We start from the raw sequence: 27,773 nt of genomic DNA on the forward strand, positions 1-27,773 counted from the left end.
GGTGAAATATTTATTTAAATTCTCTCCACAACCCAGCACAGATTACAACTTCTCATTTTAAGTCTAAGCTCATCTCACAAGTATGTCACACTCAGGAAGCTAAGCAGTGCGTGTACTGTATAGTCACGGATTTCTCACAAATCATCTAGAACGAGTTATTACGGTTTAGCCTGCGGTGGCATGCTTGCTGTTGTAGTAATTTTGGTGCTCTGTGGTCATTTGAGAGAGTCTTTAGTTTATATTTAATGCCCTGAGCAGCACACACTACTGCAACTACACTGACTGCTTTGCATGTGATCATGTGAGTATGTGCCAATCTGCACGTGTTAATGTGTTGCTATTCTGGATACAGCAAGTTGGAGAACCATGCAGCGTTTTAAAATTCAAGAAGGTTGTGTCGCTCCCACGTCGTCCTGCATCAGAGTGAGCATTTTTACAAACTAAAGAATCATCTCTCTCTTCAGTTTAAAAAAAGAAACAGCTTCTTGAAAGCTGAAAGCTGCACTGAAACAATGCAAAAGAAAACCCTCCAACCCCGCCTCCACCTGTTTTCATGGAAGACTGGATCTGTGATAAATCGTAATTCTTGGTATTTAGAAGCCCTCTAGTCACTGGCACATTGTCACAGAGCACCCCTGAATCCAATAAAAAATAGCAGTTCGAGGCTTTAGTTTCAAATTTAATCTTCCACTAGACTTCTTTGACAGAAGCGTAATCGAACAGTGCAGCATGCATCATCTGTTTAAGGTTGCCCAATTCATGTGTGAACACTGCATCATAAGATGCTTGAAATACCCATTTAGATTAAAACAAAAGAAAAAATCATCCTGTTTTGCAGCATGTTTTGGGAAAATGTTTACATCAAGTCACTGACAGGACATTTGTTAGAGTCTTAGTCCCCCATAAAACAATTCATGCTTCTGGTGGTCTCTGAATTTGTAAAGGGTGAGGAAGGCAAGATCGCTGAAAGAGCAGAGCCAGATGAAGGGGAGGACTTCATGAAATAGACTTAAATGAGAGGGAGAGAAAGGTAGTTTCTTTTAGAAAGGACAACATAGGAAAAAAAAACAGACTGGACTAGTCGGCTAACATGCTCTCCTGTCTGCTTTACAGTATATAGCCCTCCTGGGTTTTTTAAAATATCATAGCCTCATGCTTTTTGTCTCATACACACACTCAAACACACACTCTCATCTTTATTTCTAAACCCGCATCTTCCTCAGAGGGTGCAGCTACAAGGCATCTGGTTGGAGGGCCCATCTTGGAAGCAGAAGGTGACCTTTGCCAACTATTCTCAGGTCAATCCAATGTCAGGTGATGGATTAGTGTACATCCATAAAACCTGACGAAATCTTCAACCAAGCACAACACCTGCATTGAAGAACCTCATACACCGTCCGTTTCAAAGACTGGGAAAACCGTCCCTTCGTCTTCTCCCGTTTCCCCTCCTGGTTTCTCTCGTCCTTCCTGCTCCTCTCCTCCTCCTCTTCCTTCTCCCCCCTCTCGTCTCTCTTCTCGTTCTGAGGCACACGGGTAGTCTTGGGACTGGGGCTGCGGCTGTCCCAGTGACTCCGTTGACAAGCTGCGGCTAGACAGGATGCTACTTAGGCTGGACTGGCGGGCGCCCCTGGGGTGGGTCTCAATTTCAACGCGAACCTCAATATTCGTTCTTTCCCTGCGGTCACAATGAAGAAACACAGTGGAGTCATTATACAGTACCGTCCAAAAATATTGCCATTCCATAGTGCACTCCAGTCGATCCAAAAATCATTATTCAGCAGAAGACATCAAGCTCACAGAGCAAGTCATAAAGAGCTGTCATTGGTGATGAGACATAGTGGCACACAGAGTCCTGACCAAACATTATCGAATCAGTCTAGAAATGCATTTACAAGAAATACAAGCAAGTACTTGCACAAGTACTGTTTTAAAAGCAAAGACTGATATACAGAATACTGTGGTGGTTTGCTTCAGTTGTGTGTGCATTTGTCTATTTGGTTACTGCTCCATTAACTTTAAGGTGTATCTCCTGAACTCTAATAGCAATATGTAACAGCTGCTTTATCCCACTGACTAACAAGTGGTGGTAATGCACCAACAAATGCAGCAATGGCCCAGCCTCCGCTGCAGAAGAGGAGTGCTTGCAAATAAACAGAGATGGGTGCTTTTCATTTTTCTGTTTTGTGCCTCCTCACCTCCTCTCTACTCCATCCACCTGCCGCTGACGTGAAAATGAATCTAAGCATGTTAAAGGAAGTCTGAATACCTAAAAGGGTCTCTCAAAGAGGGAGGAGTGAGGAGACAGGGTGTATCCTCTATGGAAGTCAGACTATAAGGACCACGGGGAAAGTTAGACTTAGCAAATATATGTTTGTAAGACTAACAAAAAATGTATATACACAGCTATTCTGGTGTCAAGATCCATGGAGTGTTGACCCAGAGTTTAGAGTTTTGTCAGTTCTTTATTCTTTTTGGATTTTTAAAGTGGTTTATGTTGATAGTGTTTTTGTAATTTCTTGGTCTTACAAGTTATTTTGATCCCTGGTTTTGGTTCCCTATTGTTTTGTTATTTTTGCCTCTACTTCTTAGTATCGATGATTTTAGGTTTATTAGTTCCCTTTAGCATTCCTGTCCTGTTCCCTCTGTCTCATCTTTGTGTTAGCCTTGTCTGTCTGCAAGTTAATCTCATTATCCGGTCCTGTTCTGTCTCTCCTCCTGTTTAATTCCTGTTTTGTTCTCTGTGTCTTGTGTCGAGCTCAACTTCCCGCATCTCGTCATCTCTGATTTGTTCCCGCCGTGTCTCCCATCTGTCAGTGTAAATAAAGGCTAGCACTCCATCATTTTTCAAGTTTAAATCAATGATGCCATGAAAACTTTTATGCTCATCTAACAAAGATAATAAAATGCAGCGGCCGGCTGCTGTAACAAAACAGATGACGCAGCTGCGCCAGTGACATTACTTTAAAATGACAGCTCCGTAGCGAGGAGGACTCTGCTTTCTTGATATGTTCCACTCTTCCACTCGCATCTCAGATGGCAGTGACTTCAAGCCAAAGATTTTCTTGATTAACTCTGAATAACTTTTGTTTGCTTAAAAGAAAATTTCCACAAGATATCTTTAATTTAATTGCGAGAACATACCTAAAACCTTTACACACAATACTGTGCAAGTGGCAAGTTATTTTATATAAACATTAATGCATCAGTCATTGGACAAACAAGTCATTGAGCTGAAGTATAGGCATTAAAGCAGGAGAAACTATAAATGGTTGCTTTCAAATATTAAAGTCCTGTGTAAAAACATGTAAACATCTGAGGAAATTGTAAAGGCAATAATTACCTTAAAGGAATCATTTGCATCTCATCAGTCTTGTTATCAGGCACAATAACCACCTTGCAGTCAGACTGTCTGTCCTGCTGGGTGTATCCATGGCGTTTTGTGGCTTCATCCAATCCGGCATATCTATCTGGCTCTGGCGGTGTGGTGCTCGTACTTGGGAGGTCGCCTACTTCCTGTACACTGACTCGAACTTCTTGGACGCTGGTGTTGTTGAGTGCTGGGTTGTTCTGACCCGTCCAGTGATCACTGACTACATGAGAGAATAGAAGATCTATAAGAGAAGTTGAAACTTCATCAGATCGGGTCAAAATTCGGGGCACAAATCATAACCGACTACTCATACGGTCAGACAGTATCCCTAACTTGAACTATAGACTGATTAAATTATTGATACTCACAGTTGGCTAAGTCTTCCAGCTGGATTTTGTGTGTTTCAGGGGGCTCACTCTGCGGTCGACACCAACCGTTCCTACAGAGTGACATGGGAACGACCCCATAGACATAAGTCAGCATTAGCGGTACACCCACACCTGAAAGAAAACAGCAAAGAGTAAAGACCTCGTTCTTAACATATTTTTCATAATGACTTTTCTGGACTTTGTGCTTAATGTTAATAATCATATAACCGAAATGTCTTTGTAATGGTGAAGCACTGGATTACAGATAGGCCCGTAAGGGTTTTTGAGCATTGTCTTGCCTCTGTGCGCTACGGTAGTGCATTTGAAATCAAAATATGATGATATGATCGACCTCCAAAGGTTGATTCAGTTCATCTGGACGTAGTGTTTTCAGTGGGAGAAACGTTTCGTCACTCATCCAAGTGACTTCTTCAGCCTTAGCTGACTGCAGGTTTCCCCAAATCTTATAAACAGTACATTTGACCTCCCAGCCCAATGTTCCTTCAAGGGGCTGGTTTCAGTCATTATGTAAATGTACTGTTTCTAAGATTGGGGAAACCTGCAGTCAGCTGAGACTGAAGAAGTCACTTGGATGATTGAGAATGCATCAAGACATGATGCATTCTCAATCATTTTTACACAAAGTGCCCCTTTAAGGACTTCAGTTATTGTCTTTTTATCATTATCATTATTATTATTATCACAACAACAACACAAAACAAACACAAGGGGGAGCCTTTCCCGCTTTACCCTGGACTGGACACATTCAAGCTGCCAGGCATTTATAGACACAGGCTTGTTTTTTTTAAGGCGTTTTAGCCCCAAGTAACTGGAAAAAATTAGGCATATAGAGTGGACCTAAAAAAGGAAGAAAAACTCATTTTCTCTGAAATTATATCCTCATAATTATTATGTTCTTTAAGTGAGTAACATTGGTTTCCTTCCAAGCTTTTCTAAAAATAATTTTAGTTGCAGACATCCAGGCAACTGGATCTTCCTTTAGTCATCTATTTTATGTGCTGTTTGTAAGAAGCTGTGTTTTGGTCTATTTTAGCAATAACAAACTTTTTTTTAACTTTCCTATTTCGTCCTTTTGATCATGATCATCATTTATATATAGGATTTTATGCTGTATGTAGTATTTATTATAGGAGGCAAATAATTAGAAAGAGAGGTGAAATGTGTTTCCTGGTTAATTACTGTTATTAATATGAACTGATTATGGTGCGGACAATTGCGCAGTAGACACCTAAACAAAAAGTGTCTTCTTTGTTACATTTGTGAATGTAGAGATGAACACAAATGTTTCCTTAGAAGCTCTAAAAATGTGCAGTACATACCCTGTCAGGATACAATAAGACAGTTTTCACAAAAATAGATCATTAGTCACTCTTATGGATCGACTCATCATATTAGCAGAGCAAAGTTAGAATGTTGCAGGGCACAGCTGCGCTGGGAAAGTCAAATTTTATTTAACGAGCTGTACTTCTTTCGATTGTCCTTCGTAACCTTCACAAAAGTGCTTTGAATAAAGCCCAAGCTTGGTGACCAGCAGCCTCCCTACGCTGTGCAATTATGCAACCTGTGATTGAGACAGGAGTTTGAGAACACAAAGAAGAGTGCCAGCCAAACAAAGGGACATCATTAACACAGCAGGAACACTGGGGCGCTATTGACTCAGCAAGAGGGTGAAACCAGGGCAAGAGGATGAACCTGCCAGCCAAACAGATCACACAGGGAGAGGAGTGAAAGCGAAAGACAGTGTGCATCTGTGTCCAAGAGAGACACACACAAAAAAAACAGAGTGCTTTGACTCAAATATGAGAAACAAAACAACAGTTGGAGGGCAGTGAGAGCACAAAATAGAAGATGTTCGACAAAACACATGGTGGAATGAAGTAAAACATGAAGTAAAAATGGCTAAAGAAACTGCACAGTATGCAAGCACAGTAGTACATGCAGGGGTAAGAGGTACGGTGACGAGTACAATGCGGCTAAATGTGTCTTTGAGTTTGTGTGCGGCAAGCAAGGACCAGTCAGAGTGGGGTACAGTTATGGCTGTGACACTGCAGGGGAAAGATAAGACGCTACTGAAGTCTTACGAATTTCTGTCACGGCTGGGACTGTTACCTAAAGTAGCATGAGTCACTGAAATGCTACTTTGCACTGTGTGTGTGTGTGGAGCAATGAAATAAAGTGGTATGTTTGTATACAGAAGCCTGGCTTGTGGATATTTGTATGGCTGGCACTGAACCCTATGCAGATTGCTTGGCTGCATATTCAGATCTGTAGAATTTATGGAAAAAATACAGCAGGTTAGGAAAAATTCTTCACTGTCTTGCTGAGTTATATAAAATAAACTGTACAATACTGCATAGAGGTAACACATGCAGCCTTATTAATTAAAAGTCAAGGATGAGTTTAGAAAACAAATAGATTTATGATTTTTGGGGATTTTTTTTTGTTTAGCAGGATGTTTTAGAGCTGCTGTTAGGTCAGACATATCAGTGTGAGCTAACACAGAAGGCATCAGTATCAGTCCATCATCAAACTTTCAGGGTGAAAGCAAAAATACAGTCATGTAAAAAAGAAAGTTTTCACAGCACTCTATGCTCTAACTCGCATCAAGTACATCCTTGATGCTTTTTATAAAAAATAACAGGGAACGTAGCAGCCGGGTGCTGCTAGTCGAACACACTTACCACCTCTGTAAAAGCAGAAGTTTGGGCAGTTTGCTGGTCTGAAGCATTCAGTTGTATGTTACCACAATGATACAACCTTCCCAGGAGTGAACACCCCACCAAATTCAACCAAAGATCAGGCTGTGCAATGCTTAGGAAAAGTGAAAAAAAAACCCAAAAAAAACAAGAGCTACACCTCAGGTTTGTAAATGTTAATGCACATGACCGTACAAGTAAAAAAAAGAAAAGACTAGTAAGAAAAGACTAGAAAACATGTAAATATAAGAAAAAGACTGAAAAATGTGGCTTATTAGGTAGGGTTACTGGGAGAAAGTCTTTCTAAACATCTTTCTAAAAAGAACATAAGAGCACATAAGACCAAAGTGGAGATGCTTGGTCATAATCCACAGCAGCATGCTTGGGAAAACTAAACACAGCATTAAGCAAATCAACATAAACACCTCATAGCAACTGTTAAGCACGGTGGTGGAAGCGTGATGACTCGGGCTTGTTTTATAGCCAGAGGACCCGGGCATCTTTCAGTCGCTGAGTCAACCATGAACTCCACTAGAGCCAAAGCACTCTAGAGTCAAATGTGGCAGCTAAAGCTTGGCTAAAATTGAATCATGCTACTGGACAATGATCCCAAGCAGAGCAGCAACTCTAATACAGGATGCCCAAAAAAGAAAAGAATCAGATGTTGAAGTGGCACAAAGTCCAGACCTCAGCCTGAGTGAAATACTGTGACAGTACCTTAAGTAAGCTGTGCATAAACAAGTGCCAGCAAACTTCAATGAACTGAAGCAACACCGTAAAGAATAGTGGGCCAAAATTCCTCCACAATGATGTGAAAGACTGATACAGTCATACAGAAAGCGTTTACTTGAATTTGCGACTGGCAAAGATGTTTCCACAAGTTACTAAATCATATGGCACGCTCAGTTTTTGAATGGACTGAATGTATTTTACAAAAGGTTTACTTATTCCTTTCATTTTACGTTTTAAATTGAGTTCATTGCATGGTAAAAGATGAGGGTTTGCTCCTACAGTTCTCACTCTGATCACTGAGGAAACTATCCAAGATGGCCCAGAAAGAGCTGTGTGCTAGTCAAACTTTTCAAAAGTGACTTTCTGAGCATTGCCCTAGAAAAACTCTGACAAAACTACATCTTATTATACCGAAAGAGAAAGATCTGTCGAATTATCATTTTTAGCATCTTAGAGCTCCAAAGGGGATACATTTTCTGCAGTTTTATCCTTTTTTTTTTTACTGAAATTCATTCTTTATAACACAAGATCAACAACAACAATATTTTGCCCTTTGAATTTTCTCTCTGGTTTGCAGGATAAAAAATGTAACATTACTATTATATGTTCCTTACCCACAGTGACAGCTGCTATGACCGGCGACACAAACACTGACATCATCACCCCACTTGCCACAGTCAAGTAGTGCTTACTTCCTGAGATATTGTTTTTCTTACAACGACCATGGACCTGAAAGGTAATAAACAGAGCACAAATCACATTACTGAAATTCAAAGTGCTCCGAGTTTTCATTTTCTATTTCTGCAGCCACTTACTCATGCCCAATAACACACACACACACACACACACACACACACACACACACACACACACACACACACTGCAGCATGCCTGTGAAGACTTTATAAGACACACCATGGCTCTGACAAAAAGAAAACTAATCATATCTAAGGGGATTTCATTTGCAGCTTAATTTCCCTAGGACATGTTTTTAGTTTCTAAGGTAAGGTAAGCTTTGATCTACTAGTCACATGTGAAGTGTGTTACACAGTGTGACATGGGCTTTACTGACCTTGCGGCCCATGTAGATTGGTATCCCCACAATGATGACTGGGATGGCAATGCCTGCTATAAGGGAGATGACCACAGGTGCTCCGAGCAACATGCCCACCTGCCACAGTACCTTGCGGGTTTGAGACCATGGTTTCTTCCCCCAGAATGTACATCCTGAGGGACTGAGAGACAAAGCAGACACATCAGGAGAGATCAGTTACTGTAAAACAACAAAAGATTTGGTACAGACATTCCCTGCAGACTTGGTGATCCCTTACAGTAACTCCCTTTTGATGTGCAAAAACAAATTAAATTCCTGTCAAAATGAGCGGTACTTTATTTTAAGACTTCAAATAAATGCCCTCATAATCATTTGCTATAACCAACAAAGCATCATCATGTACGCCTGATGTCGTATAAACCATTTTTGATATGCATTCCTTATTATAGTCCTGCTTTCATTTCCTGAAGTGCAATCATTTACTACTTATAATTTATTCAAATACTCATTTATCATATTTAACCATTTATGTTTGAGAAATCAGTAAAACAAAGCTGCCTGGATTGGTTTATCAGCAATAGCTAGTCTCTTACTTAAAATATGACTGGCTAAAAAAGTCTATTTTGCCTTCAGTGTTACCTTAATCTGCTACCAGCCTTTGACGCTGTGGTGTAACATTTAACTGTCTAGAAGAGCAATACAATGTGATGAGTGCTGTCTGATTTTAATCAAGCGGAAAAATAACTTTTATAAAGAACACAAATAGCAGCCAAGGGCTATGTTTTTCTCAAAGTATGCATTTAGGCCACTTTGGGGATTTTTAAAGCATGAGTGGGGGAAATTATGGTAAGAGATTATGGCTGCGTTATTCTGAACTCGCTGTGAGACTTTAAAAGCTTTGCCATTCTGTACAACATCTACTGTAATTTTTTATATGAAAGCCAGAAAAGACTGAAGGGAGAGGAGAGAACAAAGGAAGCGGGGAAAGGAAGACAAAATTAAATTAAACAAGGTAATCGGAAATAGTTGGTTTCACATGACAAAAAAAAAATACTTTCATTAAATACAGTGCATATTAAGTATCCAACTACAGTGTATTAATTTTTTTTGTTTAATCAAAGTTTAAATGTAGTACTTTGTCTTCCTGGAGAAAATAATTGGTTACCCTGTATAGGGCTATATTAAGACAGAGTTGATAATAATATATATTTTTTTAAAGTCAGGTTAGTTTTTAATCGTATGCCTGACAATCTGATTACCACGCTTTTGTGGTTTTTAACTGTGTTAAATTATGAATAAGACACAGGTAATATTCCATATATTCCCAATAACATTGTTCAACGTATAGCTGCTACTGCAGGATGAGCATGAACCAGCAGGGGTTAAAATATGCATTGAAATTAAGATTAATGAAGATTATTTATATAGAAACACAAACAAATAAGAGCTTGAGAAACACAGTCTTAGCTCGACTTACACATTGTGCTGATTTAGGAGTATGGAAGGAGAAACACTGGAGGTGAATAACTGATGTCAAGTCAGCAGTGACTCCCTTCCAAGAATGTGAAAACAAATGAAAGCTGAGATGAACCATTTAAACTAGTGCAGCTTCTAAATTATGAAATACGGGCATGCTTCCCTGACTGGCACGGTTTTTATCTCTGACTAGCTACTGCATTGTTGATGCATTAGCAGTTGTGATGCACTGAAATCGATTGTTTTTAGGATGAACTTGTGCCACTGAATATCCCCCTCAAACATTTTACAGCTACCAAAACCGATGACGGTTGCTTTTGTCTGACCAGCTGCTTATAACTAAGCCTAAGAAATTCAAACCGGGCGATGTTCAGCATTTTTTTCTAATAGAAAATATCATCATCAGGCTTCTTAGGCTTACAGCTATAGAGTCAAGGTCCTGGTTTTTCGTCCCAGCGTTTTGAGTTTGTTTTTCATGGTTCTGTCTTTGGTTTAAGTTCATACTCTGGATTATTTTGTTCTGAGTTCAGTATGTCCTTTTGCTCCTGAGTTTTGCTTTCTACAGTTTCTATTTGTTGGTTTCTTGTTTCATTATGTTACTTCCGAGCCTCGTCTTTGTGTTTTGTCATGGGCATCCCCTGTGTTTAGTCCAAGTTGTCTCCCTGCTTTGCCTTCTGTCTGTGTCAAGTTCACACGTCTTAGTCCAGGTCAGTGTTAGTCATTTCCTGTTTTATTTTGATGACATCTTGTCTCTTGGGCTTTCTATTCAGTTCTACTTCCCCTGTCTAATTATCTGAGTGGTTTCAGCAGCCCTCCCACCTGCCACCTGTTCCCTCGTTACCCTCTGTGTACATATTGTCTCATTTTTCCCTTTGCCTTTTGTTGTGTCCTCCTTCATGGTTGTGTTGTCTCTTGCAGTGAGTTTCCTGAGCATTCATAAATGTAGTTTTCCTGTTTTCCTTGTTTTCTGACTTGCATTATTTTTGCACTAAGTTTAAGTTGAACAAAACTGCTTTTGGTTTACCCGTCATGTTTCCGAGTCCTGAGTTTGGGTCCTACTCCTGCCTGCTACACAGCCAACCTTGACATTAGAGTAAGCATTTAATAGGACTTCTGGCTGTTAGTTTTCTTGTTCTTGTGAGTTCAGCATGAACAGCATACCTGAGGTAGTGCACGTCAGTAATCTCCTGCATACACAGCCAGCAGAACTGACAGGCACACACAGTGCAGTTCATACGGTTACAGCTGCCATCATTGGTCTTCATGATGTAGGCACCACAGCGAGGGCATGCTTTGATTTCCTCTGCATCTGCAACGGAGGAAATACTTCAGCTACTACACACTTAACAAGCAATATCTATATGTCATCGTAAAGGAACAGTTTAATTTTTTGTAGATATGCTCTATTTTGTTCAGAAAAATATAGTTGGAAAGATGAGACTAAAGTGGAGAATACGTTTACTAATAATGCACAGTCCAAAATAGTCCATCTACACAAACACCTCATACCAGCTGTCAAGCACGGTGGTGGAGGCGTGATGATTTGGGCTTGTTTTATAGCCAAAGGACCTTGGCAGCAGTTATTGAGTCAATTATAAACTCCTCTGTATTCTAAAATATAACAGAATCAAATGTGAGGCCCTCTGTCTGACAGCTAAAGCTTGGCTAAAATTGGATCATGCAACTGAACAATGATCCCAACAACAGCAGCAAATCTACAACAGGATGGCCGAAAAAGTAAAGAATCAAGGTGTTACGATGGCCCAGTAAAGACCTCAACCTGAGTGACTGTGGCAGGACTTTAAGAGAGTTGTGCATAAAAAATAAAAAATGCTCAATGAACTGAAGTAACATTTAAAGAAAAGTGGGTCAAAATTCCTCCACGACTTCTACAAGAATCATAAAACTAAATGGAAAACTGCTTAGTTTTCAAGTTAGCTAAAGTTATTTCTACAAGCTACATCATGGTATGTACTTATTTTTTCACCTGACTGCATGGGGTCCTGTAAAAGCTCACCACCCTCCAAAAAACACTTGTTTCTATAATATACCAGGATGTGAACCAAAAGTGACGTAACTTTTCCCAAAATGAAATGTTGCAATGTTACCGTAAGTTACTGGCGCTGCCAAATTTGATGGAAATTATGGAAGAAATTACAGTATAACCATGACAGGATTTCAGTCTGTAGATAAGAAACTTATCTGTTAGACAGATAGACAAGTACAAAATATTTATGACCACATTTTGAGCCCATACTATCTGTCTAACAGACCTGAAAACCATACAGGCCTGGAAGTACTCGTGGCAAAACCAGGTAGACTTTTTCAAGTGGTTGTTTAGAGCAAAGAGGCCCACAAATGACTCGTAGCTTCATTTAATCACATGGCTCCTGTCTCACCTCCTCCAGGTTCTTCATTGAAGACGTACAGTGTAGAGGCATCGTTGCCGCCTGAGGTGTGGCGGGCTCGCTGACGCCGGGCCTGGTCGCACGTCTGGTTGGGGTGCCACAGCTGCCGACAGTGGTAGCAGAACTCTGTGTCACATCCCTCACGGCCACAGCTCAGCTTGGGACACTCTGCACAGCCGTAAGCTATCACAGCATAGCTGAGGAAAGAGAGAAACTACAGATAAAAATGACAGAAAAATATCAGACGTTCGGTTGGCTGATGGGGATTCTGGGGGACGGCTTTCCAGAACTGAAAACCTATCATCTGATAATAAACAGATATATGATAATCTTATTGGCTCCATACCCAAATATGACTTTTAAAACTTTGTATCAATAACTAAATAAAAAAATAAGGCAGTCTGGTCATGTGTGTGTGCTTGTTGTGTTTTTTAACAAACATTCATTTAGTGCAGTGTTGACTTTAAAGTTGTGGTGGTTTTTCTTCTTTGTTGGGTTAGGATTGGGGGAAAACCTACACCTCCCTCGTTGCTAGGAAACTGCAGATTATGTTAAAGTTATGGGCTCTTGATTTTTTTTTAACCTCACATTTGTTAAATAAAATCAAATAAGGTTTATGAGGAATGGAGACAGTACCATCTCCATTTTCTGATACAGGCATGTTCACAAGATTATGTGATTTAGCTATAACCAAAAAATAAAAAAAGTAAAAGCAATCTTAAATAATCTGAATGCCTCTGGGAATCAAACTCTGCTGTGAAAAACGAGGGCTCTGACAGGCTGGCATTTCCAGCTCTGAGTGGTTTTCTGTTTGTCAGACAGGCGAATGAATCAAACAAGCTGAAGGCAACACAGGCAAGAAGATAATTACAGCGTTACCTTGATTCCACTACGGTGTCAGACCAGATTTGAAGTGACTTTGATTCTCTAGTCCAACATGTCTGGCTGAAGAACAAAGCTGCTGTTCATGCATAAAATATTTCTAGATACCAGTGAGTATCCTGTATCCATGAAACAAGCAATAATTGGATTATTTATATTGTGTACAAACTTCTACGCCTTGTCATACAGAGAAATTAGAAAGAAACAGCTGCAAAGCCAATGACCACTTTAAGCGATTTTAATTCTACTTTTTTTATATATGCACCACACAGACACACACACACACATATACATATATATATATATATATATATATATATATATATATATATATATATATATATATATATATATATATATATATACTCTCAGTGGCAAGGGAACAATAAGAGAACAGCACCACCAAGGCTGGAGACGGAGCAATACTGGAAGAGCATATGGGAGAAGGATGCAACCCATAACGGCAATGCTCAGTGGCTAGAGGATCTGAGGGCTGACCACAGCGACCTCCCTGAACAGGGTCCAGTAACCATCACAGTGGCAGATATCCAAGAAAGGGTCTCCAGTATGAAGAGTTGGACAGCACCAGGGCCCGACATGGTTCACGCCTACTGGCTGAAGAAGCTGACTGCACTCCACGAGCGTCTGGCAGCACAAATGAACCAGCTGCTAGTTAACGAGAGACACCCGGAATGGCTAACTGAAGGCCGGACGGTCCTGATCCCCAAGGACCCCAAGAAGGGACCGGTCCCCTCCAACTACCGACCAATAACCTGCCTCAGTACTACATGGAAGCTCCTGTCAGGCATCATATCGGCTAAGATGAACAGGCACATGGGTCAATACATGAGCGAGACACAGAAAGGAATTGGCAAGAATACCAGAGGCGCAAAACACCAGCTACTGGTAGACAGAACAATCAGCCGAGACTGCAAGACCAGACTGACCAACCTGTGCACTGCCTGGATTGATTACAAGAAGGCCTATGACTCAATGCCCCACAGCTGGATACTGGAATGCCTAGAATTGTACAAGATCAATGGGACCCTAAGAGCCTTCATCAGGAACTCAATGGGGATGTGGCGTACAACACTAGAGGCCAACTCCAAGCCCATAGCACAAGTCACCATCAAGTGCGGGATCTACCAAGGAGATGCTCTGTCCCCACTGCTGTTCTGCATAGGCCTGAACCCCCTCAGTGAGATCATTAACAAGACTGGCTACGGATACCGACTACGGAACGGAGCAGTTGTCAGCCACCTCCTGTACATGGATGACATCAAGCTGTATGCCAAGAGTGAACGAGACATCGATTCACTGATCCACACTACCAGGCTATACAGCAATGACATTGGAATGTCGTTCGGACTGGAGAAGTGTAGTCGGATGGTAACAAAGAGAGGGAAGGTAGTCAGAACTGAGGGGATTGAACTACCAGAAGGCAACATTGCAGACATAGAGGACAGTTACAAGTACCTGGGGATCCCGCAGGCGAATGGGAACCATGAAGAGGCCGCTAGAAAAGCTGCAACCACCAAGTACTTGCAGAGGGTCAGGCAAGTCCTGAGGAGTCAGCTGAATGGTAAGAACAAGATCCGGGCCATCAACACGTACGCCCTGCCCGTGATCAGGTACCCTGCTGGGGTAATAGGCTGGCCAAAGGAGGAGATAGAAGCCACTGACATAAAGACAAGAAAGCTCCTTACCATGCATGGAGGGTTTCACCCCAAGTCCAGCACCCTGAGGCTGTACGCTAAGCGGAAGGAAGGGGGCCGGGGACTGGTGAGTGTCAGCACCACAGTCCAGGATGAGACAACGAACATCCAAGAATACATTGGGAAGATGGCCCCAACTGACCGAGTGCTCAGTGAATACCTCAGGCAGCAGAAACCCAAGAAAGAGGAGGGAGACGAGGAACCATCATGGAAGGACAGGCCCCTGCACGGTATGTACCACCGGCAGATAGAGGAGGTGGCTGATATCCAGAAATCCTACCAGTGGCTGGACAAAGCTGGACTGAAAGACAGCACAGAGGCACTAATCATGGCAGCACAAGAACAAGCTCTGAGCACAAGATCCATAGAGGCTGGGGTCTATCACACCAGGAAAGACCCCAGGTGCAGGCTGTGTAAAGATGCCCCAGAGACAATCCAGCACATAACAGCAGGGTGCAAGATGCTAGCAGGCAAGGCATACATGGAACGCCATAACCAAGTGGCCGGCATAGTGTACAGGAACATCTGTGCCGAGTATAACCTGGAAGTCCCGAGGTCAAAATGGGAGATGCCCCCAAGGGTGGTGGAGAATGACCGAGCTAAGATCCTGTGGGACTTCCAGATACAGACGGACAAAATGGTGGTGGCTAACCAACCGGACATAGTGGTGGTAGACAAACAGAAGAAGACGGCCGTAGTGATCGATGTAGCGGTTCCGAATGACAGCAATATCAGGAAGAAGGAACACGAGAAGCTGGAGAAATACCAAGGGCTCAGAGAAGAGCTCAAGAGGATGTGGAGGGTGAAGGTAACGGTGGTCCCCGTGGTAATCGGAGCACTAGGTGCGGTGACTCCCAAGCTAGGCGAGTGGCTCCAGCAGATCCCGGGAACAACATCGGAGATCTCTGTCCAGAAGAGCGCAGTCCTGGGAACAGCTAAGATACTGCGCAGGACCCTCAAGCTCCCAGGCCTCTGGTAGAGGACCCGAGCTTGAAGGATAAACCGCCCGCAGGGGCGTGCTGGGTGTTTTATATATATATATATATATATATATATATATATATATATATATATATATATATATATATATATATATATATATATATATAATTCAACCATTAAAACAAATGTGTATGTTTAGGAATGCAAGGACAAAACTGTAATTAATGATTTTGTGTGTGTTGACAAGGCCTAACACATCTAAAAATAGTCTGCTTTGATGAATAATTTGTGTCTGATATGGGTAAGTCAGCTCATTTAACATGTTTGTGTGCGTTAGCCCCAAGGAAAATCCTCTTAGAACAAAGGAGTGCTGGAAATCAAAAGTATTAATTGCTGTTCACAGTGGCCACACTTAAATATAATCCTGTGAATTTCAGAAATGTATAGACCCCCTACTCTGACATCATAAATGTGTGGGGTATGTTTCTGTAACATGTTGGATTATGGTTATAAAATAAATTGAAGCCCAGAGCGTACTTTTAATCTGGTAGAGGTTTTTTGTTTTTGTTTTTTTACTGAGATATCTAAATAATTCCTACTTGTATTACACATGTAGATAAAACATGATTAGCTGCCCTCATAGACCCAAGTGTGTGTTACACAGTCAGACCTAGGGCAAAAACACACAGTTTTCACACTCTCTCTGAGAGTCTCTCTCCCGACATTATCTTCAGCTAAGCTTCTGTCACTAAGACCTCAGGGAATCTCTACATGTTGGAAACACAGGAATGCACCAATCATAACTGTTAAAGACCAGTTTACATAATTAATCACAGCTTCAAAGTCTCTTTTATGTGAGAAGTGTTATTCACTGTTATTCAAAATGCCATTTTGCACACTTGTACACCCTTCTAATAAATCAAACGCAAAACACACTGAATTTGTTGTAGATATTTTAAAAACAGGATCTCCTGTTTCTCTGCGTTATATTTAATTCACCACTGTGTATTGATTTTTGCTCCTCTCATTCATCATCGCTGAGCAGCAAGTACTGACAGACTTTCACTGAACGGGGTCCTGAGCCCTGGCGCGTACGTGCTTTTGACCACAAAAAATCCACTGAAAACGTTGCACACAAAAAAATGGACGCACGTCGTGACTTCCCATCAGCCCCCCTTATCCAGTTACCCATGCATGAACATTAAGCTGATATAGCAAAGGATCAGTGTCAGCGCCAGTTCTGAACAACAGAAAAAAAAAAGAGAGCTGATTGACGCCAATGTCAGCGGAAAGAAAAAAAAATACATCTTTCCCTCGTAAGATTTACGACGACATCAAGGATCGATTTTGTAATGAAATCATATTGCAGCTGAGCTTTGCAGCTCAATGAAAGCTATATTTCAGGCAGTTATTCTGAGGGAAAAAGAGTAACAATACAATGGCGCCATAAATGTTAAGTACGGCACTAATAACATTTTAAACCGATTAAAGGTGAATGTTTCTTACATCTCACTAAGGAAAATCTTTTAGGTATTTCTGTTTGAGGCCTCAAAGAGTAACTCTTACCAATACGTAGAGGACTGGTTTATTCACAGTCCATTCTCTTTCGGGATCTGCAAAATATATAAACTGCAGCAAACTTGGTGAACTATGGAAAAAGCTTTAAAAATGCTGCCAATTATCCTCTTAAATCTAAGTCAATTATTCTGACAGTGACAAATGCGTCAGTCTTGTGTTTTACAAAATAAAGCCGGCGGTGGGATGACAAGAATTTGACAAGGGCTGCCACATTGTAGTGCTGGATTAGCTCTAATGTTTTTTTTAATAAGTAATTAAATTGTAGTGGATTGTTGCTGTGTCAATCATGTCAATAAAAGACCTATTTTTTCACAAAACAAAGTCATTATTGTTAATTTCCAAAATATTATTCTCCCTTCTAATTAACAGTTTTTTGCTTATATCTTTATTAGATATAAGCAATAAAAAAACAAGATGTTCTAGTTTTATTACAATATGCTTGAAACTGTTCTTGATGCCTAAAACAGCCTGTTGGTAGATGGTATCAGTTCACGTCTCACCTGCAGTCAGGCGCAGGGCACCAGCGTGTATCTGGATCAGAAGCCAGAAAACGCCTCAACTGGTACTCCTCAAACCTTTCCAGCAATGCCCGATCATCCAGAATGGCACGAACATCCAGAGGTGCCAGTGTTTCCGGGCACTGCGGGCACGCGATGCCCACCCGACTCTCCGATATCTCAATACGCAAGTACTGGCGTAGGCAGTCAGAGCATGCCCTGTGAGAACAGGAGGTGAGTCGCGGGAAGTGGCAGCGCGGTTGACTGAGCAGGCACAGTGGGCATTCTTCTAGGTGTTCGTCCAATAGCTGGTCCTGGCTGGAGGAGGAGAGGGACAGGACAACGGTGGACACCCGGCTGACCCCACCCACGCACTCGACTGTGGCAGCGCTGTTCTCGCCCACCTCAGCCAGTGATGCTGGCGGACCTCCTCCTTCTCCTTTTTCTGCTCCAGAAACTCTTGATTCTCCAGCCTCTTCTGCTGTGAGGTCCTAAGAACAGTTATAGGATATGGTGATTTACCAAATCCAAACACAGCACGCTTATGAGAATGAAGGGCTCTTAGAAATGAAGGGAGTATTGGTAAGTGTGTACATAGCTGGAATGCTGTAATTCATTTGGTTTCTTGGCAACGTCATTTGTACAAATGATCAATTAATTGTACAAACACACTAATGGATTTGTTCAGTAGCAGCGCAGAACAAAGCAAGCAAACGGGCATGGCTCTAAAGTTAATGATCAATAGCTTTGTTGCTTTTCTTTCGACATTTTCTGTGAGACATTTTCATCTTCTGACTGATGCAAGGATAATGATCCTGTATGAGCTACAAATTTCAAAAATAAACACAAATTTCAAAATGGTATACATATATGCCATAATACTCTACCATACTCTACCAAAACTTGTATAAACCCAAATAAAGAACTCCTTCATTGCTTACGCTCACTCCAAGCAGACGAAGCATCAATCTTACCTGTTCTGGATGCTCGCTTGGGGTCAGGGTAATGGCCACCTCCTCTTTGGGACAGGCTTCCACAGGCCTCTCCGCCCTTGGCTCTGATTTGGGCTTTCGGCTGAAGAAATTTAAGAAGCTCAAGGGCCCAGTCTGCTGCTTGGGCCTCTTCATGGTCTAGAACTAGAGCGGGAGCAGCAGCTGAGGAGAACAGGCCAACGACCATGAGCAGGATGCAAAAGCGATGTTAGAGTACGTGTGTGTTTGTGCGCGGGTGGGCGAGCACAGTGCGCTCTCACGGCTCAGAGTCTTGGAGCTGGACGGCTGCTCTGTTGTATGAGGGAGGGTGAGTGGGTGAGATGGAGAGAGAGACGACGGGGAGGAGGTAATCCCTGCCTGAGGGGAACATCACCGTTTTGGAGCCTTTCCGAGGCCTGATCATGTGGTTTACTTTGTCTCTCTTCAGTCTTCCTCCTCCACCCACACAGAAGTCTGAATTAGTCCTGAACTGGTCGACTGTTGTTCATCATTTTAGGCTTTTTCTCCACTGTTAGCAGTCCTTCAACCTGGAAACACAAGTAAGTAATGACTATAATACACAGCAAGAACTACAGACCTTTGGATGTGCATTTTGGTTCACTGGATATCAATTTTCTAAAAATAACATTACAATAAGAAATAAATTAAGAATATCTAGTCATAGCTTCTAAAAAATTGTTTTACACAATGAAAGAGTTTCAATCTGATGCAAGTCTCCTAAAGTCAATCCTCTTAAACTTCAATGTTAAAATCCCAACTTTATAGCAGAAGCCAGCATGTCTGACCTGAAACAGAAACATGGTTTTAGTTTCTATGGTTAATTTCCCCCTTTGATACAATCGGTTACAATTAGTTTAGATGACAGTCTATTAAATGGTTTTATGACAATCTTTCTATCAGCAGTCTCCAAAGATTTCAGGTCAAGTCTCCCTGTCATTACTACAGGCATTCCACAGGTTTTCATTGCTAGATGTCTTTTATTCACCTTCTACAGTATAATCTACACCTCCTAAATCTTGAAACCTATTTTTATGCAGATGACACCATCTTATATACCACTGGGTCCTTGTTGATCGGGCTATTGAAAAATCCAAAGTTTGCATTTCAAAATTATCTTATGAAACATAAGCTTGTTTTTCATTCTGATAAAACCAACTGAAAACTATTCACAAGGTCACCAAGGTCAGTATCCACCATACAGTCCATATTAAAACTCTCCAGTGTCATATAAAATACAAATACAAATACAAAAAGCAAATATTGGTTCTCATTAACTGTTGTATTAGGTACAATTTTGTCTGAGCTTGATTATTATTGTAGTGATAGTTTATATGGATACAATGACAGGTCCTTGGACATTTTAAGATTAGCTGTGCCTCTTACTGACATTAAACTTGGAAAAGAACAAATGGAAAGACTACAAAAGACTGCAAAGCTACATTCTGTGATTTCATAGCAGCTTTTTAAAATATGTTAAACTGTATGCAACTGTCCTTGCACATGCTTTTCTTAATTTCTGAACGCCTATAATGTGTCCTTGAATTTTCTGCCTGTCTACTAGTCTGTGTACTCTTAATCTGTAGATGTCATTTGTACACAGGTCTCTCTTGAAAAGCGATCTTGAGTCCATGAGACATCCTGTTTAAAATACTAATAATAACATAACACCAGTATTATAAATGGTGGAGTGCTAATCAGGCATGAGACTGAATGTAATTTCAATCAATCAAACACATTACAGAGATCTGATTTAAAAAACTGATCATCAATAGTGTTGGACAAACAGCTATTTCAAACATAGGGTGTGTCATTTTTACTCTCGAATCTCTGTATGAGATACATTTAAAAATGCAAACACATGGAAGGGTGTTGTCTGCACCATGGCCCGTTTGTCATATAGCCCAGACAAGCAGTGAGGCCATTGCTATGAGACACAAAGAGCAGAAAGATGTGAAACTTGTGACTGATCAGACAAAAAGGACTGGGGGAGACAGGAGGGTGAAGCAGTAGAGAGGCGGTGACAGACACCACAGACAACTCATTCTGCATCCATTAGGCAGCAGCAAGCTTTCATAATCAGCCCCAGAGAGCAAAGGGAGCATGAGGTGATTCATGAAACCCCAGACCAATTAAAATAGCTGTCTCCATGCAACTACATCAAATCAGACCAAGGAATATGGACTGAAATGTGATATGATTATAGATCATCTATTTCAAGCTCCCCAGTGCTGCTTTTAGTATTTTTTTAGTTGTGGAAAACAGTAAAATGTATGAAATCTATCTATCTCTTTGCTTGCCTTATCGTTATTATTAAATCAAATTCAATGACTACAGGAGTTGAGGTAATTCTGCAGATATTATAAGCTTCATCATTCTTTAAACAGAGATATACAAAGGATCTGCATTTCTGATACACTGAAGTACCTAAACTGCTCTCTCCCTGTCTGAGACCAGAGTTAGGGCTATACCTTTATTTCATTCGTGTTAAATCAACATGAACAGAATACCCTTTTTAGATCATTACTGTATATGGTAATTTAAGGGTAAAGAACCAACATTCTTGCCCTTTGAAAGTATTCTCCATATACTGAAGAGTCACGTTAATATTTTAGATATATATGACCATAGTGTACCCCTCTTCTGATCTTCCAGCAGGATAACACATCGTGTCACAAAACTCAAATCATCCCAAACTGGTTTCTTAATTATGACAAGGAATTTACTGCACTCAAATGGCCTCCACAGTCATCAGATCTCAAGATTCGTTTTGAATGTGAAGCCAACAAATCCACAGACAGTGTAATGCTATGGACCAAAATCTCTGAGGAATGTTTTCAGGACCTTGTTCAATCCATTAAAGCACTTCTGAAGGCAAAAGGGGATCCAACCTGGTACTAGCAAGGTCTACAGAAAAAAGTGGCTGGTCAGTGTAGATGATAATTGTTGGAACCGATATTCCAATAAGAACTACGAATGTTGTTTAGAGTTGTCTGTAAACATACTCACATTTGACACAGTTACAGCTAGTGTCCACCCAAGTCTTCCAGATTGCTTACTGCCTTGGGAATTCCCTTGAAGAACCCAAAAAAGATACTAAATATGATGGTACTTTTTCAAAAATCTTTTTCAAAATCATTAGGAAAAGCTTCAGATCAAGAACCACCAGGGTGTTTTGTATTTCAAATTAACTATCCTTTCCTCAAAACCCACCAGTTTAAAGAATTTGGAGTTCAGAGGTACAAAATCTTTACTTTCGACACATTTATTTAAAAACATCTTTACTACTGGTCCTCTAATGGCTTGGATTTCACATGGATGCCTTTGTTTGCTCTAAAATAAATATTTAAGTAAAGCAATCCAGTGGAAAACAAAGCAGCAACCAGCTCATCATTTCTATATCCAGCTATGTCCAGAGTCTAGTAACACAGTTCTATCCTAATATAGCATCCCAAATGTGCATCCACTTGAATTTCCCCATCATCCGTATTCTGTGGGGACTGACCTTCACCAAAGCACCAACCTCTGTGATGAACACACCACTGAGCTGCTGTTTATTTATAGAAATAATTCCCACAGATGAAAACATCAAAAGCGCACATGCTTATATGCTCACGTACATATAATTATGCAAATGAAGACACTCAAGCGCACGCCGGCAAACTGATGCATGTAGTATTGAGTGTTTTTAAAGCATAGCTCGGTGGGTTTGTTGCTCTACACTATGAGACAGATTGCCAAGCAATTAGACAACACAATTCGCTGCCTAACGACTTAGATAAGTTGTCACTGTGAGGAAATGAAGTAAAAATGAAGAGATAAGCAGGCAGTGCCTTTGTAGAGACTGCTCATTTGAGATCAGATTGTACAGAACATTATAGCAACAAGAAACAGAACGTCTCAAAATCTAATTGACTAGATTACAGCCTAAAACCACATACTGGATTTCTTTATGGATTCATTGAAGTACAATTTCTGATGTTTTACTAGAATAATTTACCTACTTATATGTTTAACTCTTTTTTGCATTAAGATAAGATAAGATAAGATAAGATAAGACTTTATATACTATACTACTATATACTATATATATTATATATATAGTGATTGTAATTCTCTGCTAAGTGTCTGTAAAGTTTGCTGGGTTTTGGCTCCAAATGACTAAATGTAACTTAGTGCTGATTCATGCTGCTGTCGGACCTGGCAAGGATTTTTGAGCTCCAGGTTATTAGGATGAGGGTCATCCCAAGTTAGCAGAACTACCAAGAAGATTTTCAGTCTAGTTATGGCTGAACATTCAAGAAAGGCAGTTTGAATATTGCATGAGTCTCTCAACTAAGTGCCTTAAACTTAAGTCACCACTGAGCTGCAATCCTTCTGGGTATCTTGGTTCTTTTTTTTCTCTTGTTTCTCTTGCTTGCTTATGTTCTTTTAATTAAATATCTGCTGCAGTCCAGCTTTCCAAACTACAGAGCATCCTTCAACTGTAATGCATCATGATTTAGAAACAGATCTCCCATCAACTGAAAATACTGACATGCACATGCACACACTTACATTTACCCACATCATCATATATATACGTAACCTAATTATGTGGATACACAGATGAAATGGCCAAGAAGATGCTATCTGTTTTCCATGATCAGTTGCTAGAACAGGGTCAGAATTAGTACAAACTGCTTTTCGGATCAGCTCAATGTCAACAATACCATCAAAATCGGACAGATAAGCATGATAATAATAACTTCATGAGGTTCACGTTAGGGAAATGCGCATTACATGATACACAACAAGATAATGGGAGAAATTTCATTCAAGAACATCTTCAAATCAGGAATCACATGGTTCCAGTGTATCAGAACAAGCATATGAATGTGACCGTGACACTGTCACACACACAAACACAACTTTGACCTTATGTAACGCATGCCACACATAGTTTATAACATACATACTATATCTACATATACTCTAAAGAGATATAGTTAGTTAAAAAATTATTCATTTTAAATATTTCAAATGGAATAATTAGATAACAGAAATGAGTGATGTGGTGCTGTTACCATGGTGAGATATTCACAGAACTCCAAAACCACTGCAGTTGCAGTCTCTGGCTACTGACAATACACTCAAGCACTTTTTTGCCAAGCTGCGCATCTCTCCTAATAAATGAATCAACAATCCATCTCTCTATATATTGTGAGACAAGAAGAGAGAGAAGAGCCCTGCTGTCATCTCTCAGAAAACTCAGGACAACAACAGTTAACACAGAGATGCTGTCCATAAAGAGTGAGCACACACTCTCTCTTTGGTCCAGGTATTATTAACATGTTGTCTCTATTACATGTATTATGGGAACAAAAGAAAGACAAGGCCCCATTAGCTGAATCAATTAATTTTCAATTAACTGTGTTTTAGCTTAGGCTTTAGAGAATTGGCATTAGAAAGTTTGTGAAGCTGAAGTATCTATAACCTGCACTGTTTTCACGGCCGGCAGGGTGCGGCTCCTCTAGCTTTCACATGCTGCTCTAAGAGGATATCCTCCAACGTATTAACATCAGCACAGAAACTGTGCATTGGGGGCTTCATGGCATGGGTTTCCGTTATACCTAGAGTGTAAGCGGATTACCATTTGTTAGTAAATCGCATTAGCAGGCTCTTCGGTGTGATAATATTAATCTTAAGTGACATTCATTTTTAGTCATTATTATTATTATTTAGCATATAATATTAATTACTTATTCATACTTCATAACTCATAACAAATTCATAGCATAAACCACCTTTCATTTATACCATTTTCAAATCAGGTCTTTATACTGTACGTAATATAGTTAATGAACAGAATAAATATAGTCACGAGAATTAGTCAGTGAGTTTATACGATGACAACCAAGTTGTGAATCACACATTTGGGATTCAAAGTTCAAAGAGACTGTGTGAATAATGCCAATAACTAACAAAAGAATGGAATCTATTATGAATCTTTTTGAAATAAATAACATGCTGAAATCTCAAAATCTGTCAGTACCATTAAAGGTTTAGAATCTTCACACCACAAAGTATGAGCGAAACCAGAAAATGTGAACCATAACCTGCTGTTATGTGTTTACTTAATCCATCTGAGTGCTTAGGCGCCACAAGTTCAAAGCACAACCCACTATAATTTTCTCAGAGCTCAGGGTACAAACAAATCACAATGAATTGACTCCCATTGGAGTTAATCTATATATATAATATTTTCAGAAGAAAAATAACCAATTTCGGTTCTAAACGAAAAATTCTCTGTAATCCATGAAAGTTTCTAAGAAAGTAATTACTTCCAAATCGAACTTTTCAGCCCATTTCTTTTTCTTCATCCATAAAATCATACCATCACCTGTGTATATTTGAGCTGTGAGGAATGGGTGAAAAGGAGCTAGGATCTTAAGATGATTTAAACAAGATGTCACCTTGTAACCTGTTTAAACTCCTCACAACTTCCTTTTTTAGCAAGCCAAAGGAAGTAATACTGTGAAACTGCCCTCCTTTCATGTCCTGTCAACGCAAAACAAAAGCTTAAAACCCTCATTTTAGTCTTAATTCACAGCAGCAAACACTGATTTTTTATTTATTTCAAAGAGGCGAAAGAAAACAGATCCCTCGGGCACAGTATCACTGGACATTATTACATAACATACTAAGGCATGTGCAGGAGTCTTGTATTGTTATCCTCTGACATGAATCAGCATGCTGATTCACACCGCCTTTACTGTGACCAAAAAGAGTGACACACACTCACACAGTTTCCCACAGAAAGCACACGTGAGCAAAGTTGGCAAGGCTGTTTTACTGATACATGCATAAAAGGTCATCCCATTTGTCCTCTGCGGTTTCAGAGGAGCTTTACAAAGATTAAAAGAAAAGTTGTGATGATGTCAGATGTTTTTGACTTTGAGACTTTTTATCAGAAAGTCTGTGTTGCAAACTGGCAGGGAAGGTCACACAAACTGATACTGTTAGTAGTGATGCAGGCCATCTGGGATGCGGCCTTTCTGAAAAAAAGAAAATCGATATCTGCTGCTTCTTGTTTTGACCATTTTCTTGTGAGTTCCCCAAATTTATTAAAGCACAATAAGAAATTACCTGAGTAAAATGTCTAGATATGGTTTAAAATACTCAAAATGTTTTATGTTTATCCCAAATGTGCTTCATTAATGTATACACAGACTACAACGGAGTCACCTCAGGGATATATAGAGAACTATAAAACACTTCAAGGGAGTAATGATCTATTGCTGTGACATTTGACCTTTTCAGATACCTGCTGTGGGTCAAAAGAATGTCGTCATCAATCATACATCATACAATTACAGTGAAACCATGAGTTCAATGTTTTTAAATCATGCCCCCATGCTATTTTTTATAAGTGAGCAAAGGTACACTTTGTAAAAAAAACGAATTCACTGTTCTTAACTCTGACTTCACGAATAATTACCTACAGTTAGCGTTTATACTTGTTTATGCCACTCCACCTCTAACAGATGGGATTATTACACAATCAGGATTCTGCCCCAAAGCAGCTTCCCATCCTCTGAAAAGCCAAACAGGGAAGAAACAGAGTACTTTTTTTTCAGAATCCTGTCCTCTGCATGAACCTTGCTGTCACAGCCATTATTACAGTATCTTCTCGCTTTGGAGGCGTTTTCGACGATGTGACACCTGTTAATAAGCTGTTGCTATTTTAAATAATAATAATAATAATAATAATAATAATAATAATAATAATAATAATAATAATAATAATAAAAAGAGTGAAATAAATAGTAGTTTTCAGACGGATGTTGAGTTCTGCCTCGGTGGAGGGAAGCGTGATGATACACCCTATTAAATATCCCTCCACTGGACAGATGCCCGCATCAGCAATGCGGGTTTCAGAGGCATGAGAGTGACCTCAGCCTACCCACACATAGACACACACTGGCGCGCGCACTTAAGCGCTCCACGGCATCCCTGACCAAAATATTGAGCTTCTGTGCCATGCGGCGCGTAGCGGACAGTGTTAGTGACCTGTGAAAACCTATAGTCTACTCGACTGTATTGAATAACCGCATGCAGCATAGGGGATTTAGTTTGATAAGACATCATACTATTGTTGTAGAATTTTACAACACTGTTAGACCATGTCTTCTAAATCCACGTTAACTCTCTGACACACATGTTTAAGCACTGTTAAAAATGATGCAGTTATACCGCAATTACCTTAAACTACTCAATAATATAAAGTATCGTTTTAAGAATAAACCACGGGCCTGCGGGGTTCATCTTGGGAGTGCATCTGGAAATTATATGAATGAAAAAAGCGGGTTATTATAAGGCAGCCGAGCGCAAGTACCACTCTTATTGGGGTTATTTGGGCATGCTGACAGAATATTTGAATCATTTAATGAGGATTTGTCCGGAGCATCAGTATGCTATTGCAGGGAGTGGCATGTCAGCCTACGTATTCGTATTCACCTCCACCTCCACGTACCCCACACGGCCACGAGTGAAAAACACCAATAAAAAGGGTCTGAATGCGCATCTGAAAGTGTGTCCGGGCAGCGGATAAAACGCACAATAATTTCTATTACGTAAAGGGTATCTTACCTCTCTGCACGGCGCCTTCTCTCCTCGCAAGCGTAGAATCGACAACTGGCTCCTCCCCCTTGAGGACCAAACAGTAGCACAGAAATCTGCACCCCACACCCACACCCACCTCCCTCCACTCCCCACCCAGGTCGCCTCCTCTTCACTGCCTCACACAAACCGTGTCCGCCCGACGGAGCTGCAGAGAGGGGGTGGGTATTGTGGTCCAGACCGGTCCGGTTGAGAGGCGAGCAGAGGAAAGGAGATCCGCAGTGAGGAAAGCCTTCCCTCTTACAGCAGCTGCCTGATGGCTTTTCTGTGCGGCGGCCTGGAGGGGAGGCACACTGCAGAGATGCGAGCCAATGACATGGCGCAGAATCCCAGGATCTCCTATTCATAAATGCCCAGTCCCATAAAAAAAAACAAAAAAACATT

At 40.5% G+C, this 27,773-nt stretch overlaps 1 protein-coding gene across 3 annotated transcripts; it reads right to left on the reverse strand.

The window, feature by feature from the left end:
- LOC146652030 (E3 ubiquitin-protein ligase RNF19A) lies at positions 1–27,496 on the reverse strand. 3 transcript variants are annotated; one of them, XM_085383086.1, is made up of 10 exons: positions 27,360–27,496; positions 18,714–19,258; positions 17,743–18,230; positions 12,117–12,322; positions 10,879–11,026; positions 8,260–8,422; positions 7,802–7,916; positions 3,739–3,870; positions 3,341–3,590; positions 1–1,675 (listed from the first exon to the last, which is right to left on the reverse strand). In XM_085383086.1, exons 2-10 carry the CDS (start codon positions 18,864–18,866, stop codon positions 1,387–1,389), a joined length of 1,944 nt encoding a protein of 647 aa, XP_085239212.1. In that variant the 5' UTR covers positions 18,867–19,258; positions 27,360–27,496; the 3' UTR covers positions 1–1,386. The 3 variants fall into 3 exon arrangements, with proteins under 3 accessions (XP_085239212.1, XP_085239210.1, XP_085239211.1); XM_085383084.1 differs by having other exon boundaries at positions 3,341–3,611; XM_085383085.1 differs by lacking the exon at positions 27,360–27,496 and adding an exon at positions 21,738–21,894 and having other exon boundaries at positions 3,341–3,611.
- Between the last annotated feature and the right edge of the window lie 277 nt (positions 27,497–27,773).

Source organism: Rhamphochromis longiceps, linkage group LG15 (genome assembly GCF_057381845.1).
Source record: "Rhamphochromis longiceps isolate RC_006_pf linkage group LG15, R_longiceps_female_GT1.1, whole genome shotgun sequence".
Lineage (NCBI taxonomy): Eukaryota > Metazoa > Chordata > Actinopteri > Cichliformes > Cichlidae > Rhamphochromis > Rhamphochromis longiceps.

Excerpts from the sequence above, each read along its gene's own strand:
- LOC146652030 (XM_085383084.1), bottom strand. The coding sequence starts at position 18,866 with ATGAAGAGGCCCAAGCAGCAGACTGGGCCCTTGAGCTTCTTAAATTTC. Across the intron at positions 12,323-17,742 it reads TGCCCTGCGCCTGACTGCAG|CTATGCTGTGATAGCTTACG; the intron begins GTGAGACGTGAA and ends CTCTTTCCTCAG. Across the intron at positions 1,676-3,340 it reads ATGCAAATGATTCCTTTAAG|GGAAAGAACGAATATTGAGG; the intron begins GTAATTATTGCC and ends TTGTGACCGCAG.